Source organism: Nycticebus coucang, chromosome 8, assembly GCF_027406575.1.
Source record: "Nycticebus coucang isolate mNycCou1 chromosome 8, mNycCou1.pri, whole genome shotgun sequence".
Taxonomy (NCBI): domain Eukaryota; kingdom Metazoa; phylum Chordata; class Mammalia; order Primates; family Lorisidae; genus Nycticebus; species Nycticebus coucang.
Window position 1 is genome coordinate 123554754 of NC_069787.1, and position 18231 is coordinate 123572984.

The 18231-nt window shown below is 42.4% G+C and overlaps 1 protein-coding gene across 1 annotated transcript in view; it reads left to right on the plus strand.

Moving 5' to 3' along the window:
- Window positions 1-18231, plus strand: part of LEKR1 (leucine, glutamate and lysine rich 1) — a 198848-nt gene that overhangs the window by 113560 nt on the left and 67057 nt on the right. The window contains exon 6 of the mRNA XM_053600166.1: window positions 11731-11812. Coding sequence (XP_053456141.1) covers window positions 11731-11812 — 82 coding nt within the window. The remainder of the gene's footprint in view (window positions 1-11730; window positions 11813-18231) is intronic.

Below are 18231 nucleotides of genomic sequence, written 5' to 3' on the forward strand. Positions count from 1 at the left end.
TGCAAACCTTCCTCAAGAAAACGGAAAGAGAGGAAATTAATAACTTAATGGGACATCTCAAGCAACTGGAGAAGGAAAAACACTCCAACCCCAAACCCAGCAGAAGAAAAGAAATAACCAAAATCAGAGCAGAACTAAATGAAATTGAAAACAAAAGAATTATACAACAGATCAATAAATCCAAAAGTTGGTTTTTTGAAAAGATCAATAAAATAGGTAAACCTTTGGCCAATTTAAGCAGGAAAAAAAGAGCAAAATCTCTAATTTCATCAATCAGACATAGTAACGATGAAATAACAACAGACACCTCAGAAATTCGAAAAATCCTTAACGAATACTACAAGAAACTCTACTCTCAGAAATATGAAAATCTGAAAGAAATTGACCAATACCTGGAAGTACGCCACCTACCAAGACTTAGCCAGAATGAAGTGGAAATGTTGAACAGGCCTATATCAAGTTCTGAAATAGCATCAACTATACAAAATCTCCCTAAAAAGAAAAGCCCAGGGACTAGATGGCTTTACATCAGAAATCTACTAAACCTTTAAAGAGGAACCAGTACCTATATTACTAAACCTCTTCCAAAATATAGAAAAAGAAGGAATATTACCCATCACATTCTACAAAGCAAACATCACCTTGATCCCCAAACTAGGGAAAGATCCAACAAGAAAAGAAAATTAAAGACCAATATCACTAATGAATATTGATGCTAAAATACTCAATAAGATCTTAACAAACAGAATCCAACAGCACATCAAAAAAATTATACACCATGACCAAGTGGGATTCATCCCAGGGTCTCAAGGCTGGTTCAATATACATAAATCTATAAATGTAATTCAGCACATAAACAAACTAAAAAATAAGGAACATATGATTCTTTCAATTGATGTATAAAAAGCTTTTGATAATATCCAGCATTTCTTCATGATCAGAACACTTAAGAAAATTGGTATAGAAGGGACATTTCTTAAACTAACAGAGGCCATCTACAGCAAACCCACAGCCAATATCGTATTGAATGGAGTTAAATTGAAATCATTTCCACTTAGATCAGGAACCAGGCAAGGTTGCTCATTGTCTCCATTTCTCTTTAACATTGTAATGGAAGTTTTAGCCATTGCAATTAGGGAAGAAAAGGCGATCAAGGGTATCCACATAGGGTCAGAAGATGATATGATTGTATATCTGGAAAACATTAGGGATTCTACTACAAAACTTTTAGAAATGATCAAGGAATACAGCAATGTCTCAGGCTACAAAATCAACACACATAAATCTGTAGCCTTTATATATATCAGTAATAACCAAGCCGCAAAAACAGTCAAGGACTCTATTCCTTTCACAGTAGTGCCAAAGAAGATGAAATATTTGGGAGGATACCTAACAAAGGACGTGAAAAATCTCTACAAGGAGAACTATGAAACTTTAAGAAAAGAAATAGCCCTCAGTCGGTAAGGCGCCAGCCCCATATACCGAGGGTGGCGGATTCAAACCCGGCCCTGGCCAAAAACTGCAACCAAAAAATAGCTGGGCGTTGTGGTGGACGCCTGTAGTCCCAGCTACTCGGGAGGCTGAGGCAAGAGAATCACTTAAGCCCAAGAACTGGAGGTTGCTGTGAGCTGTGTGAGGCCATGGCACTCTACCAAGGGCCATAAAGTGAGACTCTATCTCTACAAAAAAAAAAAAAGAAGAAGAGAAATAGTCAAAGATGTTAACAAATGGAAAAACAAACCATGCTCATGGCTGGGAAGAGTCAACATTGTTAAAATGTCTATAATACCCAAAGCAATATATAATTTTAATGCAATTCCTATTAATGATCCATTGTTATATTTTAAAGATCTTGAAAAAATAATACTTCGTTTTATATGGAATCAGAAAAAACCTCGAATAGCCAAAACATTACTCAGCAATAAAAACACAGCAGGAGGTATCACGCTACCAGACCTGAGACTGTACTATAAATCGATAGTGATCAAAACAGCATGGTATTGGCACAAAACCAGAGAAGTAGATGTCTGGAACAGAATAGAGAACCAAGAGATGAATCCAGCTACTTATCGTTATTTGGTCTTTGACAAGCCAATTAAAAACATTCAGTGGGGAAAAGATTCCCTATTTAACAAATGGTGCTGGTTGAACTGGCTGGCAAACTGTAGAAGATTGCAACTGGACCCACACCTTTCACCATTAACTAAGATAGACTCACTGGATAAAAGATTTAAAGTTAAGACATGAAACCATAAAAATACTTGAAGAAAGTGCAGGGAAAACTCTTGAAGGAATCGGCCTGGGTGAATATTTTATGAGGAGGACTCCCCAGGCAATTGAAGCAGTATCAAAAATACACTACTGGGACCTGACCAAACTAAAAAGCTTCTGCACAGCCAAGAACATAGTAAGTAAAGTAAGCAGACAGCCCTCAGAATGGGAGAAAATATTTGCAGGTTATACCTCTGATAAAGGTCTAATAACCAGAATCCACAGAGAACTCAAACGTATTAGCAAGAAAAGAACATGTGACCCCATCTCAGGGTGGGCAAGGGACTTGAAGAGAAAATTCTCTAAAGAAGACTGACTCACGATCTAGAAACACTTGAAAAAAAGCTCATCATTCTTAATCATCAGAGAAATGCAAATCAAAACTACTTTGAGATATCACCTAACCCCAGTAAAAGTAGCCCACATAACAAAATCCCAAAACCAGAGATGTTGGCGTGGATATGGAGGAAAGGGCACACTTCTACACTGTTGGTGGGAATGCACACTAATACGTTCCTTCTGGAAGGATGTTTGGAGAATACTTAGAGACCTAAAAATAGACCTGCCTTTCGATCCTATAATTCCTTTACTAGGTTTATACCCAGAAGACCAAAAATCACAATATAACAAAGACATCTGTACCAGAATGTTTGTTGCAGCCCAATTCATAATTGCTAAGTCATGGAAGAAGCCCAAGTGCCCATCGACCCACGAATGGACTAGCAAATTGTGGTACATGTCTACCATGGAATATTATGCAGCCTTAAAGAAAGATGGAGACTTTACCTCTTTCATGTTTACATGGATGAAGCTGGAACATATTCTTTTTAGCAAAGTATCTCACGAATGGAAGAAAAAATATCCAATGTACTCAGCCCTACTATGAAGCTAAATTATACCTTTCACATGAAGGCATAACCCGACTATAGCACAAGACTATGAGGAAAGGGCCAAGGAAGGGGAATGGAGTGGGGAGGTTAGGGTGGAGGGAGGGTAATAGGTGGGGCCACACCTATAGTGCATCTTAGAATGAGTACAGGCAAAACTTACTAAAGGCAGAATACAAATGTCTACCTACAATAACTAAGAAAATGACATGAAGGCTACGTTGAACAGTTTGATGAGAATGTTTCAGATTGTATATGAAACCAGCACATAGTACCCCTTGATTGCACTAATGTACACAGCTATGATTTAACAATAAAATAAAAAAGAAGAAGAAAAAAATAAATAAATAAAAGTAGCTGGGCATTATTCCAGGTGTCTATAATCCTAGCTGCTTGGGAGGCTAGGCAAGAAGATCACTTGAGCCCAAGAGTTTGAGGTTTCTGTAAGCTACAACACTATAGCACTCTACTGAGGGTGACAAAGTGAGACTCTGTCTCAAAAAAAAAAAAAATCTTTGTTTCCTTGCTTTGAATTTACATCTAGAGAGTCCCACTATTTTATTTGTTATCCCCATTTCATGAATGTTCGAATCTTAGAGAACTTTTTCTTTGACGAAGTGATAGGTGTCACTTCTCAGAGTAGATGTCTCCCTTCTGAGACACTTTTCTCTCCTTTGAGATATCTCTAATTTGGGTTTATTCTCTGTCATTTTTTTCACCAGTGGCGTTGCAACTTTTCTCCTCTATCTTCACCTCCAGTGTTGCGTTCCTAGATCTTCTAAGGCTAGATCTTAGTCGTACCACTTTCTGGGCTTTTCTTTGACTACACCGTGACCCTTATAGCCTTGGTGATAAATTTTAACTTAATACTTCTATGATAGCAACATTGATGGCAGCTTAAAAAACTACAAAGTCGGGCGGCGCCTGTGGCTCAGTGAGTAGGGCGCTGGTCCCATATGCCGGAGGTGGCGGGTTCAAACCCAGCCCCGGCCAAAAAAAAAAAAAAAAACTACAAAGTCTTTTTCCCAGAATATTAAGGCTTCACATGCGATTTTTTCCCTCCATTATTTGACAATGAGCATTAGAAAAAGAATGCACTCATTATCATGGGGTGGAACAGTGTTAGTTATAGGAAAAAATCAAAATTTCCAATCTTCCAAAATATACTCCAAGTCTATGATAATATAGTAGATAATATAATTTCTTTTTTCATCCTATGGGCGCCATCCTTTGCCTCATTCCCTAAATCCACCTGTCAGACAGATTAGCACCTTCCATTCTTTCTCCCATTTACACTGTGGCATAATGTGAACCCATCCACTGTCCCCCAGGGCAAGTTCTTCTCTTCTCCTGCTTGTTCAAACACCCATCACCAACTTATGTCGCTCAGCATTTTAATTAGGCATCTATCATATGACTAACACTAGGCTTTCTCAGGAACAAATGTGGTAGATGATCTGTCTCCTCCATCCTGTGAAGCTTCTGCAGGAAGGGCGACTCCCGCTGAGCAGGGGTGGGGCTGGAGGAGGGGGCTTTAGTGTGCAGCTTCTCTACCGCCAACCTGGGCACACTCCTGCCTACACACGTGGGAGCTTGTTCACACATGGACCACCACCCTCAGGCACACAACATAGACATTCACAGATCATCCCCAGGCACGGGCCAGTAGCATGAGCAATAGTGACCCTGTCCTAATGGAAACTAAGTTACCTCCTCTCCCCACCCTCCCACCCCCTTGTCCAGTGTCTCTTACCTCTTGCCAGCATCTCCAGCATCAGTCTGCCACTGGCTAATTGCTAATACTGTCCTTACATCATTAAAAAATATATATCACTCTCATGCATCCAGGTAGATTTCCTCCTCCACCTACAGGGGAAGCGACAGCTCACTTGCAGGAAGCATCTGCCAGGCACAGTGCAGCCACCCTCCGGGGGAAGCACTTTTATCATCTCCACTTTATAAATGAGATTATTGAGGCCAGAGGAATAGAGACATGTCCTCAAAGTCACACAGCATCTAATCAGCAGACATGGAACAGGACTCCAGACTTGTGCTACCCAAACTGGAGCTCTTCACCTGCAATTGCCATGGCCTGCGAGCGTCAGAGCACACATCCTATTATCACTAATCATACTTCAAAGTGAGCTGCTACACCAAGCCACGTCCAATGTGGCTGGTAGAAAATGCAGGTTTCTATATGGCAATGGCAGAAGAGGTTCAAAGGAAAGTAGACCCCTGATGATGGGTTACAGAAACCATCGGTGGGTTACGAGGCGGTACATTACATGTTACATGGGTTAGTGTTAGGCTGCTTTAATGTAACTTTGGGGTTTTTCTTTACCAAGATAAGTCATGTTTACTACTGATTAGGAAACTCCAACATCAGATAGAGTTATAAACATTTAAGGTATATCTTCCTAGACTTTATGTGTGTGTGTGTGTGTGTATACACGCCTATATATAATATATATGAATATATATAAGAGATTATAGGCCATATATACATAAAATATATATATAAACATATATATTGGAAACATGGTCCTACCCTGTCACCCAGGCTGAAGTGCAGTGGTACATTCACAGCTCACTGCAACCTCAAACTCCTTGGCTCAAGCTGTTCTCCTGCCTCAGACTCCTAAGTAGGTAGGACCACCATACCAGCTTAATCAGTGTAATTTTATTTTTTATAGAAACAGGGTCCTGCTATGTTGCCAAGGGTGGTCTCAAACTCCTGACCTCAAGCAATCCTCCTTCCTCAGTTCTCCAAAGTGCTGAGATTATAGGCAGATTCCCCCCCCAACCCATGCCTGGCCTTAAGTATATATTTTTTATAAAAATAAGATAAAAGAGTTTTTATAATCTCTACCCACTCCCATTCCCACTATTATGAAATCTTTCCATTGCAAAAATATTCGTGGTATTCTGTTGTTTGCATGAATCATAAGCTATTTTATCTTACCCCATTGTTGGACACTTATTTTCACTGCTTTTTCTGTCCAAATGACGTTCTGATAAATATCCTCATAGCTATTTCTTTACATTAACTGTATTGTTTTAGAATCTCTTTGGTCTTAAAATTATTTTAAAAATTGTTTCTTTTCGCACTTTTTACTTTTGTATTATATAATTGTAGATGTGTAGAAGGCAATCAGTTCAGAGTAGTTTTATGGCATGAAAATACTCTGTCCAAGAATTTGTCTTTGGCCTATTTCATTCCAACCCAGCACAGAGAGAAGGGTGCAGAAAGAAGAGTCAGTGCTCCGCGTGGACACACTTTTATCTCTTCATTGTTTTGCACCAGTTACTCCTGCGTGCAGGAATCTCTAAGCATTCTAGTCACGGAATGCACAGATTCATTAAAGGAAGTTCATGTTTATATGGTTATGTAACCCATTGAGAAATGTCTTACATATTTTTAGGTCTAAACGTGCCTATCTTCCATTTATTCATTTACTTTGTTATTAACTCTGTTTTCTTTTATCACACAAATGTTTTAATGTAACTACATCTGTAATGAATCACTTTTTTTTTTTTTTTGCATCTTTTATACTGTATATCCACACCTGTTCTAGCATCTGATTTATACAAATCTCCAGTTGTTATTTCAGTCCCTTCTGGCAGTGTTAAATGCACTTCAAGAATACTTGTTTCAAAATAGATGTCACTCAAACCACTGAAATATAAACCCTAAAATGAAATGAATTCTGGAAGTGGCTGTATCATCATCTGAGCTTTATAAGGTCTTTGTTAAAGTTAAAATATGTTAATTGAAATTGACATAGCAGGGCGGTGCCTGTGGCTCAGTCGGTAAGGCGCCGGCCCCATATACCGAGGGTGGCAGGTTCAAATCCGGCCCCGGCCAAACTGCAACCAAAAAATAGCCGGGGTTGTGGCGGGCGCCTGTAGTCCCAGCTACTCCGGAGGCTGAGGCCAAGAGAATCGCTTAAGCCCAGGAGTTGGAGGTTGCTGTGAGCTGTGTGAGGCCACGGCACTCTACCGAGGGCCATAAAGTGAGACTCTGTCTCTACAAAAAAAAAAAAAAGAAAAGAAATTGACATAGCAGATACTCACTAAAGAACTTCCATTATTAGTGTACATATTTCCATGTGCAAAGGTTTCTTCTGTGATGGATTATTATAAAATTTTAAATGAGATATTAGTTTTGTAAAGGACTAAGATCTCATCAAATTATCATATGATAGTAGATTGTGTATAAATTATATCTAATGCAGCAGACTGATTTTATTCATTCAGATCAGTTATATCTGATCATAAATCTTACATTTTCAGCCACATGACTAACTACCTAACATCTACCTAAATAATTTTAAATGGTGAAAAAATGAAACAAACTTTAATTTAGAGTTATTGATTTGTTATTTAAATTATTAATTTATCATTCACCAAGGCCAAAGGAGGCACTTAATTGCAATTTATTTAAGTGGGGGAGGGGCATTCACACCACCCAACAGTGGGAGGTGGGGGAGGGGCGCAGTGCTCCCTCTGTGCCTGCTGTTCCCCTTCCTCACCTAGATTAAGTGATTTAACCTCAGAACAGTCCTGTGCAGGAGGAACCTGGTGCTGCCAGTCATAGAAGCAGAACCCGGAGTCGGGTAATCCAGCTTTAGAGCTCAGCCTGGCACCTCTATCTTAGGGTGTTAAGTGCTGAGTTTTGTTCATCCTTGTCATTAATGATCTCTACAATTTAAAATAAAATAAATAAAATAAAATAAAATTAATAAAATAAAATAAATACAGCCTTCAAAATCTCATTAAAAATAAATTTCCTCTGACCTCTGGGTGCCCAGTCTTCTGCCTGCTTCTACTTGCATTCTGCTACTTCAACCTGGAGTCCTTTTCCTCCATGTGGTACTTTGAACCAATTCTTAAAATTTTTGGTGTTTTCTTTATCCAGGAAGTTTTACTCTTGCAATATCTTTCCACTACATGGCTTTAATTCATTGTTTTCTAAAACATTATGCTAACTTAATATCTGCTCCATGTGTCTATAAAGTTTTGTATCATCCTATAAAATAGCTAACTATGAATACCTTTTATATCTGTCATTGCTAGAAACCTTCCAGAATGACAAGATTCTCTTAAATGTCTAATTACCCCAAATCTGATGCCTACGTAATGCTATCCAGCAAGCAGCTGGCTCTGTATGAAGAGAGGCTGAGAGGTTCTTTTTGTCTCGTTCATTTAAAATCATTTGCTTCTTATTTAATATCTGCAAAGAGCACTGTCGCACAGTAGAATTTGCTGTTGTCAATTTTGGATTGTTTCCATGGGTTCTGCCTTACATCTGCACGGTGTTTAAAGCCAATGCCTGCTTTCTTTTTGTAGGCATTTAGGGCCTTTTGCCTCATCATCCAATGTCATGCTGAATAACAGAAAATTGAAGTTGAATTTATTTAACTATAGAGAAGCACAGTGCAGAACAATACACTTATTTAAGAACTCCTTGCCTCAGAAACTGAAGGAGCTGTTTCGTGCAGGTGGCTTAATCTCTTTGCTGCCTATCCTAACTATGTCTCTTTATTTATTAAGGACAGGAACTGGGCACGCTGCTTCTGAAAACAAAAAGACCCTCCAAGTCTACCAGAACCTATAATAAACCAGGATGCTTATCCTTCATTCAGAGCAGCAAAGATATATCCTGTGCTTTTAAAAAAAATAACCCTTAACACTTCTTGGTAAGAGAAAACATAACAAACATTAAAAAAAAAACAGCCATTAAAATATATTAATCACTCCTGGTTATACCCTGGTGGGCTTTTTACATTATGGTTTATTTATGATGAATCTTTCTTCCTCAAGTCGCAGTGGTATGTTCTCATTATATAAAATGGTTTATTTATTACTTGTACTTTTGGTTTGTTTACTTCATGAGACAGCCTTCAGAGGTTCCTGTTTTTGAAAATAAAACATGATTTATTTTCCCCCTTTTACTCAGAGATGCTGTAAATATATAGTAAATAATCTTGGAGGAAGTAATTTGAATGAGAAGCTATGAATGAAAAGCTAAGCTATCTATGTTTATGTTGAAATAGGAAGAAAGGAGATTTAGGCCAATAGGGTGAGAGAGCTCTACTAGAAAGTAGAATAGGTTTTTCTATCTTCTCGAATTGGGTTGTGAATGCATAGTTGATTTTACTTTATGCCTCATAAATTCTGGAACTATGATGCACATATATATTCAAACATGAGTCTAAGAATAATTTTCACTGCATAAAAACAGGCTGTGAATTAGCTGCCATTTTTGCTGTCTAGTATTCTGCTAATTCTCAAGTAATTGAGAAGTAATTAAATAACTCACATATCAAGTACCAATTCTTTAGTTTATTTTTAAGATAATAATTCTTCCTTTAAACTATAGCAACATTTAGAAGTAAGAACATAAACTATATCCAATAGGCTCACAGCCCAGCTTCATCTGGTTGAGGACCACATCCTGACAAAAGCACCAACGGGCACAGAATAGGAAGGTGGAATCATCCCCTCGGATGTCAGTCTTATCCAATCAGTGGCAAAGACAGTGTATTTGTCTTAAGATCTTTTATCAATTGTATTAATGTTTAGACTTTCAAAAATTAAAACCTAAACCACCTTTTGAAGTTTAAAATACCATGAGTTCACTACACATTTCATGTAAAGTAATACTTTCCATTTGTCTTAAGTATATCTCTGTCAAGATTCTGGGAATGTGGTGACAGACTGGTAGTCTTCTACCCACACTTCTGTGCACTGTACTGTGTCCCCTTGCAGCTTTTGTTTTTCAAGCATCAGTGTGTTGATGATCAGAGAAGGACTTTGGGATCAGGATCACTTCTCATGAGCTGAGTGACCTTTGGTCATTCAATTACCCTGATCTGTAGGGGTTCGCCTATAAAAATAAAATGTGTACCTGTGTTCTGTGGAAGCTGTGACTACAAATGAAATGTTAGAGGAGAGAGCCCTCTGCACAGTGCCTGGTCACAGAACGCCACGAGCCGGCATCACCTGCCTCCCCTCCTCATTCTTCAGAGCGCGTGTTGGAAGCTTTTGGCTGTGCCTGTGGAAACAGAAACCCACTCCTTGGTGCTGGGGTCCAGATCAGTCTCCATACGCAGGCCAAGGGCAGGACTCGGGGGGGCAAACCATGCGTTCTTTCTGCTTTAGTTCCGGTTCTGCCTCCCCACACGTTAGAGACAGATGCTGGGATCATCTTCCTCAAATACTGTTTGAATTCCCCAGTTCAAGACTGTGGAAGCCAATTTCCTGCTTGTATTCGCTTGGCTTTGAAAGTCATAAAAGTGCCCGTAGATGCTGCCCAGGGTTAAAAACAATTCTGTACTGTGAGCCTGGCACATGATTTGTCTGTTTCAGTTCTGCCAAGAGGACTCAGCAATGCTTCTCAGTTCTAGACTGCAGAGTGAGCTCAGGCAATCAAGAGTTTCAGACGTTAGCCACGTGATCAGAGATGCATATGTGGGTTGGCTGCATAAATTCCCTTTGAGAACATTAGTAAAATGTAGCCTACTACCCTGTTTCCCCGAAAATAAGACATCCTCCGAAAATAAGACCTACTTATAGGAAAGATAAGATGTCCCCTGAAAATAAGACCTAGCGCATCTTTGGGAGCACACCTTAAAATAAGACACTGTCTTATTTTTGGGAAAACAGGGTAGCTGTTTGAAAGGCAGCATGATGGTAGGGGCAGAAAGAGGCCAACAAATCATGTCTATCGAAACCCATTAATCCTGTGGGTTAGGCTGGGGAGAACCGGGTAGTTGACAACGAGTTGCACGTGGTCATATGGACAGCGTGGAATGAACAGCTGCATTACTCTAGGAGCTGAGTGCCAACTTTCAAAGTATATGGTTTACTTGGCTGGGAATGGCGGCTCAGGCCTGTAATCCTAGCACTCTGGGAGACCGAGGCGGGCAGATTGCCTGAGCTCAGGAGTTCAAGACCAGCTCCTGAGCAAGGGCGAGATGCTGTCTATAAAACTAGCTGGGCGTTGTGCTGGGCACCTGTAGCCCCAGCTACTCAGGAGGCTGAGGCAAGTGGATCACTTGCCTTGGCAAGTGTGAGGTTGCTCTAGCTATGACACCATGGCATGTACTCTACCCAGGGTGACAAAGTGAGCCTTGGTCTTAGACTTTACATCCTTCGTATTAACCTGGATGGAAGTGGAAGACATTATTCTTAGTAAAGCATCACAAGAATGGAGAAGCATGAATCCTATGTACTCAATCTTGATATGAGGACGATTAATGACAATTAAGGTCATGGGGGGGAAGCAGAAAGAGGGATGGAGGGAGGGGGGTGGGGCCTTAGTGTGTGTCACACTTTATGGGGGCAAGACATGATGCAAGAGGGACTTTACCTAACAATTGCAATCAGTGTAACTGGCTTATTGTACCCTCAATGAATCCCCAACAATAAAAAAAAAAAAAAAAAAAATTAAAAAAAAATTAAAAAAAAAAAAAAAAAAAAAGAGAGAGAGAGAGAATATGGTTCACTATAAGAAAATATCTGGATGCTTGAAATGTACTAATCAGATGAATACATTGTGTCATTTCAGATTTACAGAGTCAAGTAGAGGCACTTGGGTTAAAACTTCAGAAAGCAGTGACAGAGGTGGAGAACTATAAAGAAAAGCTCATGTACGACGGTAAACATTAAACACCTTGTAAGATAATAAGAGTGCCCTGTAGACGTGACACAACAGGAAAGAGCCGAGGACCCCAGTGAGCTCTCTGTGACTTCTGACATTGAGGCAGTTGTGAGGCTCACAATCTTTTGCTGCTTTTCTGGGCTGCTTTGCTGGCCTAGATTGTCTACCTGTGAATATTTTCAAATACACAAAGCGTTTCCTTTCCTCAATAAGAAATTTGCCTGTCTGTGCATTACAGCTTTCCCTGTCCGTTCAACTGCAGTAACTTAATGTGAAATAGTCTCTGAACTTGTTTTGTATCTCTGTCTCTTTCCTATATGTCTACAAGAAACAATTTTAAAGTTGTTTCATAAAATGACCAATTCTGGGTTCCAAAGAAGTCGAGTACTTTTGAAATGCTGGAGTATTTATGCTTTATATGGGCGAGAAAGAAATGTAAGAAAATAAATGACAGGAAAATGGCCTTATACAATCAAGAGCACTATTTTAAAAATTAATTTTATTTCAGAAATTAAAAGATTACTTTATTATGTAAACATAGTAAATCTATAATTATAACACCAAAATAGAATGTACAAAATCTTTCAAAAGTACCTAAATTCTTTTACTTTGTGGTATATAATCTGGTAGCTCTGATTTTTCAGTCCTATATTGCAGAAGTATGAACCTCATAAAAAAATGCAAATATCTAGATTGCTTAGCAACCAAATGTTTGTGTTGACTATGAACTGCTTCTAGAAACAATGTGTTTAAATACTGAACAAAACAAGGAGGAAAAATTCCAAAGTCCCCTGTCAGCTTAATGTATACTTGGATTATTTATAGCAAAATAGTTTGGTTTTAAAAAACAGGAAAAACCAAATATGCATGCTTTATAACAGCATGTTACTAGCACAGTAAGTACAGTCAGTCAGTTGTCTGGAGACAGTGGCTGGAGTTGAAGGAATGAGTGGACCCCTGGGCCCAGGAAGTAACATCCTGGGAGATAAGAAACATGAAAAAGAAACAAAGTGATGGTTTCTAGAAAAAAAAAAATCATTGTTGCCTTTCCTCTGATAACATCAGGGAAGGCTCTGGGCTGATGGGTGTCTCAAGTGGAGAGCAGCCTTAGTCAGGACCCCATTTCTATGTGATGTTTCCTTCTTGGAGCTCAAGAAGAAGGCGCAGTCTAGGACCAGGGAGGTGGTGCTAGCACACACCAGGGCTCAGCTGATGGAGCAGAATCCTGGCAAGTGAAGAGAGAAGCTACCCATAGAAATAGCCATACTGAAGAAAAGGAACAAAGCGGATAGGTTGTGACAGGAATAGGTTGTTTACAGGAAAAGTTTACACAGAATTCTCTGTATACGTGGACATGTGCCATATTACGACATTTTGATCAATGACAGACCAGACTGTAATGCTGTATTTTTACTGTACGCTTTCGGTGTTTAGATGCACAAATACTTGACAATGTTTTACACCTGTCTACAGTATTCAGTATGTAACATGCTGGATGGTTTGTAGCCTCAGAGCAGTAGGCTACACTGGGTATGTTCCAGGGGTGCACAGACTACATTACCCAGCTGTGTAAGGACACCCCATGATGTTTGCACAATGGCCGAAGGGCCGACCGATGCCTTTATTGGAACATACCCGTGCAGGAAGCAGTGCCTGACTGCACAGGGAGCCTGCCCATCTGATGTTAACACGCGCTTTGTGGTATTTTTTACTAATTGTATTTTCACATAATTTGTGATATGTGTGCTGAGGGGTGATAAGAGTCACAGTAGATTGAAGTTGAAGGGGAAAATACGTCACCTCGCTGAGGTCCAACAAACTAATTATCTGTAGTAAATCATTATAAAAGGGGTGCTTCCTACCCAGAGAAGACCTTCTTAAAATTAAAAGTATTTAGCAAACATGACTTATGAGAGATAGAGCCACTTAGATGGCCCCAGGTGTCAGAGACTTCCATGTATACTCCCTGTGCTCTCTTTCACTGCTAGGATGAAGTTGGTAGGAGGGACGTTTAGAAGCAGTGCCTGGGACTGCCCCAGCCTCAGGTTGCTCAGAAGTCAGGAGGTCCTCAGTAGCATATGAATACAATTATGTTTATAGGTTAGAGTCATACTGTGGCTTGACCACTTCTTTTAATAATAAATTAAGTTTGGGCGGCACCTGTGGCTCAGTCAGTAAGGCGCCGACCCCATATACCGAGGGTGGCGGGTTCAAACCGGCCCCGGCTGAACTGCAAACAAAAAATAGCCGGGCGTTGTGGCGGGCGCCTGTAGTCCCAGCTACTCGGGAGGCTGAGGCAAGAGAATTGCTTAAGCCCAGGAGTTGGAGGTTGCTGTTGAAGGAAAGTACTACCAAATCCAAAAAGGGGAGGGGGACCAGATATGTAGCAGCACCCCTCGCCCCTTACCATAAGAATGTGACCTTTTGTAACTGTCCTAGGAAATAGCCCCGAGCTGAAGCAGATAACCGGTAACTGCTTCTGAAAGAAAAAAGCTAAGCAAATGTTTAACTGCTGATCTTGTCTTAAGACAGATGAGTAATGAACCAGAGTTCTTCTTATCTGGAAAAGCCCCTATGTCTGCTACCCCTCCCTAAAGCCCCTGCTATGTCTGCTACCCCTCCCTAAAGCCCCTGCTATGTCTGCTACTCCTCCCTACTTTGTGGTTTTTGCCTTTATAAGCTTGTAAAAACTGCTGTTCAGGGCTTGACTCCTCGGCTCCTAAAAGAGTCGCGAGTCAAGACCCAGCATGCTGGAATAAAATCCTCTTGCTGTTTGCATCAAGCGCTGTCTCTTGCGGTTGATTGGGGTCGTCATCGCTCAGGGCAGAGTTGGGGGTCCTGCCCCAAGTCTTTCATTTGGGGGCTCGTCTGGGATTTGACGACCACCCCTCACCTGCAGAGTCGACCTTGGAGGTAAGAAAGGGGTACCCCGAAAACTGTCTGGTCTGTGTCTTCAGTCCTTTGTTTAACTTTGTGTGCGCGCTTTCGATTTCGCAGCCGTTCGGCACCTCGTGAGAGTGGCCGGACAGTGGTCGGTAGACATGCCCGGAGGACCACAGGCTGAAATCCTAGGGGACGCCCCAGGAACTGAGGAGAACCAGCGACACCTGGTTGTCTCCTGCTGTAAGGGCACTGATCGAGTCCGGTTGTTCGATCAAAAATTACGGGAAACGTGCCCGTCTGATTCTGTTGTAGGCTTGTGAGGGACCAAGTATAGTAGGTAGATCCTTGTATCTGTAATATTTCTGTTATTCCTGTTATTTGTGTTTCTGACATATCTACTGACAATGGGACAGACTGTGACAACCCCCCCTTTTTCAGAAGACCCCCAATGCCTGACTGGGCTGGTAGAGTCCCTGATGTTCTCTCATCAGCCCACATGGGATGACTGCCAGCAGCTCATACAGACTCTCTTCACTACTGAAGAGAGGGAGAAGATTTTACTAGAAGCTAGGAAGAATGTACTCAGGGCGGACAGGCGTCCTACCCAGCTCCCCAACATCATCGAGTTTAACTCTAGATCATTGGACTGAAGTAAAGAGAAGAGGTCGTGACCTGTCAGTAGAGGTTAAAAAAGGCCCATGGCAGACTTTCTGCTCCTCAGAGTGGCCCACTTTTAACGTCGGCTGGCCCTCAGGAGGAACCTTTGACTTATCTCTTATTTTTGCTATCAAAGAGATTGTTTTTCAGAGAGGACCGGGAGCCCATCCGGATCAACAGTCTTACATCATAGTCTGGCAGGACCTGGTGCAGATTCCGCCCCCCTGGGTTCAGCCGTGGACTGCCAAATCCAGGCCCCCGTCTAATCCTCGGGTGCTCACTGTCCAATCTTCCGGTTCCAGAAAAGGGGGAGAACCCCCCTAAGAAGATCTACCCAGAAATTCAGACTGATCATCTTCTCCTCAACCCTCCGCCCCCTCCTCCCCCATACCCTCCCGCCTTGGCTCCTGTCAGGGGGCAGGGAGAACCAGCATCGCCGGATCCGGCGATTGCCCCCTCTGCACCCCCGGGGGAACCTTCACTGGGGCCCGCACAAAGTACCAGGAGTCACCGCCGGGGAGGAATGTCTCCCGACACTACTATTGCCCTGCCCCTGAGGGCATACGGCCCCCCGCTGGTGGCAACAGATGAGGGACCACCTCCTCTCCAGCCCCTCCAGTACTGGCCATTTTCTTCTGCAGACCTGTATAACTGGAAAACTAATCACCCCCCTTTTTCAGAAGACCCCCAATGCCTGACTGGGCTGGTAGAGTCCCTGATGTTCTCTCATCAGCCCACATGGGATGACTGCCAGCAGCTCATACAGACTCTCTTCACTACTGAAGAGAGGGAGAAGATTTTACTAGAAGCTAGGAAGAATGTACTCAGGGCGGACGGGCGTCCTACCCAGCTCCCCAACATCATCGAGGCTACCTTTCCCCTCTCCAGACCTGACTGGGACTTCAACACGGCAGAAGGTAGGGAGCGACTGACAGTCTATCGCCAGGCTCTAGTGGCTGGCCTCCGTGGAGCGGCAAGACGCCCCACAAATTTGGCTAAGGTAAGAGAAGTAATACAGGAGGCCACGGAACCCCCCTCAGTGTTTCTTGAGCGCCTAATGGAAGCTTTTAGGCGCTACACCCCATTTGACCCTGCCTCTGAAGGACAGAGGGCTTCCGTGGCTATGACTTTCATAGGGCAGTCAGCTGTAGACATTAAAAGAAAGCTGCAGAGGATTGAAGGATTGCAGGACTATACCTTGCAGGATTTAGTTAAGAAAGCTGAGAAAATGTACCATAAAAGAGAAACTGAGAAAGAAAAAGAGCAGAGAAAGGAGAAAGAGAGAGAAGAAAGGGAAAATAAGAGAGACCGAAGACAGGAGAAAAACTTAACACGGATTTTGGCCGCAGTAGTAGGGGAGAAGAGCCAGGAACAGACCCAAGGTAGAACTAAGAAGTCAGGTAGCCTGGGCAACCGCGTCCCGTAGATAAGGACCAATGTGCCTACTGTAAGGAAAAGGGGCACTGGGCCAGGGAATGTCCTAAAAAAAGGAAGAAAGTACTGGCATTAGAGAAACAAAAAGATTAGCAGGGATGGGGCTCGGAACCCCTCCCCGAGCCTAGGATAATACTTAAGGTAGAGGGGAAGCCAGTTAAGTTCCTAGTAGACACCAGAGCTCAACACTCAGTCCTACTCGAACCATCAGGACCCGTCTCCAAGAAAAAATCCTGGGTTGTAGAGGCCACAGGGCATCAGAAGTACTCATGGACTACCCGAAGATCAGTAGATCTGGGAGTGGGACGAGTAACCCACTCATTCTTAATTATCCCTGAGTGCCCTGCGCCCCTCCTTGGGAGAGATTTACTCACCAAAATGGAAGCCCAGATCACTTTCACTCCTAATGGCCCAGAGGTAACCCAGAATAAAAGAGTAACAGCCCTGACCATGCGTTTGGAGGATGAACATAGACTCTTTAAAAAGCAATGGGAGAAAGGGACTAGTCTCATACATGACTGGCTAGAAAAATATCCCAGGGCATGGGCCGAAACTGCCGGAATGGGACTGGCCGCAGAAAGGCTGCCTATAGTCATAGAACTCAAAGCTACTTCCACTCCTGTGGCAGTGCGCCAGTATCCTATAACTAGGGAAGCTCGGGAAGGGATTAGGCCTCACATTCAGCGTCTCCTACAGCTGGGCATACTAGTAAAGTGCCAGTCACCGTGGAACACCCCCTTATTACCCGTCAAGAAACCCGGCACAGGAGACTATCGCCCTGTGCAGGACTTGAGAGAAGTAAAGAAGCAGGCATAAGACATCCACCCCACCATGCCTAACCCTTATAATCTGTTAAGCTCTCTCCCTCCGGACCATATCTGGTACACTGTCCTGGATTTGAAGGATGCCTTCTTCTGCCTCCGACTACACTCCTCTAGCCAGAACATCTTCGCATTTGAATGGAGAGACCCGGACTCTGGAATGACGGGGCAATTGACATGGACCCGACTTCCACAGGAGTTCAAGAACTCCCCAACCATCTTTAATGAAGCCCTCCACCAAGACCTAGCTCACTTTCACGCCAGCCACCCTCAGGTAACGCTCCTACAATATGTAGATGACTTACTACTAGCTGGAACGACAAAGAAAGAGTGCCATCGGGGCACAGAACTGTTACTGGAAGAGCTAGCCCGCTTAGAATATCGAGCCTCCACCAAGAAAACCCAGATCTGCCAGAAAAAGATAACGTACCTGGGTTACACCCTAAGAGGAGGGCAGAGATGGTTAACAGAAGCCAGGAAGCATACTGTGACTCAGATTCCAGTTCCCCGCTTGCCCCGCCAGGTGCGAGAATTCTTAGGGACTGCGGGAGTCTGCCGCTTATGAATACCGGGGTTTACTACTCTGGCAGCCCCCCTCTACCCTTTGACCAAG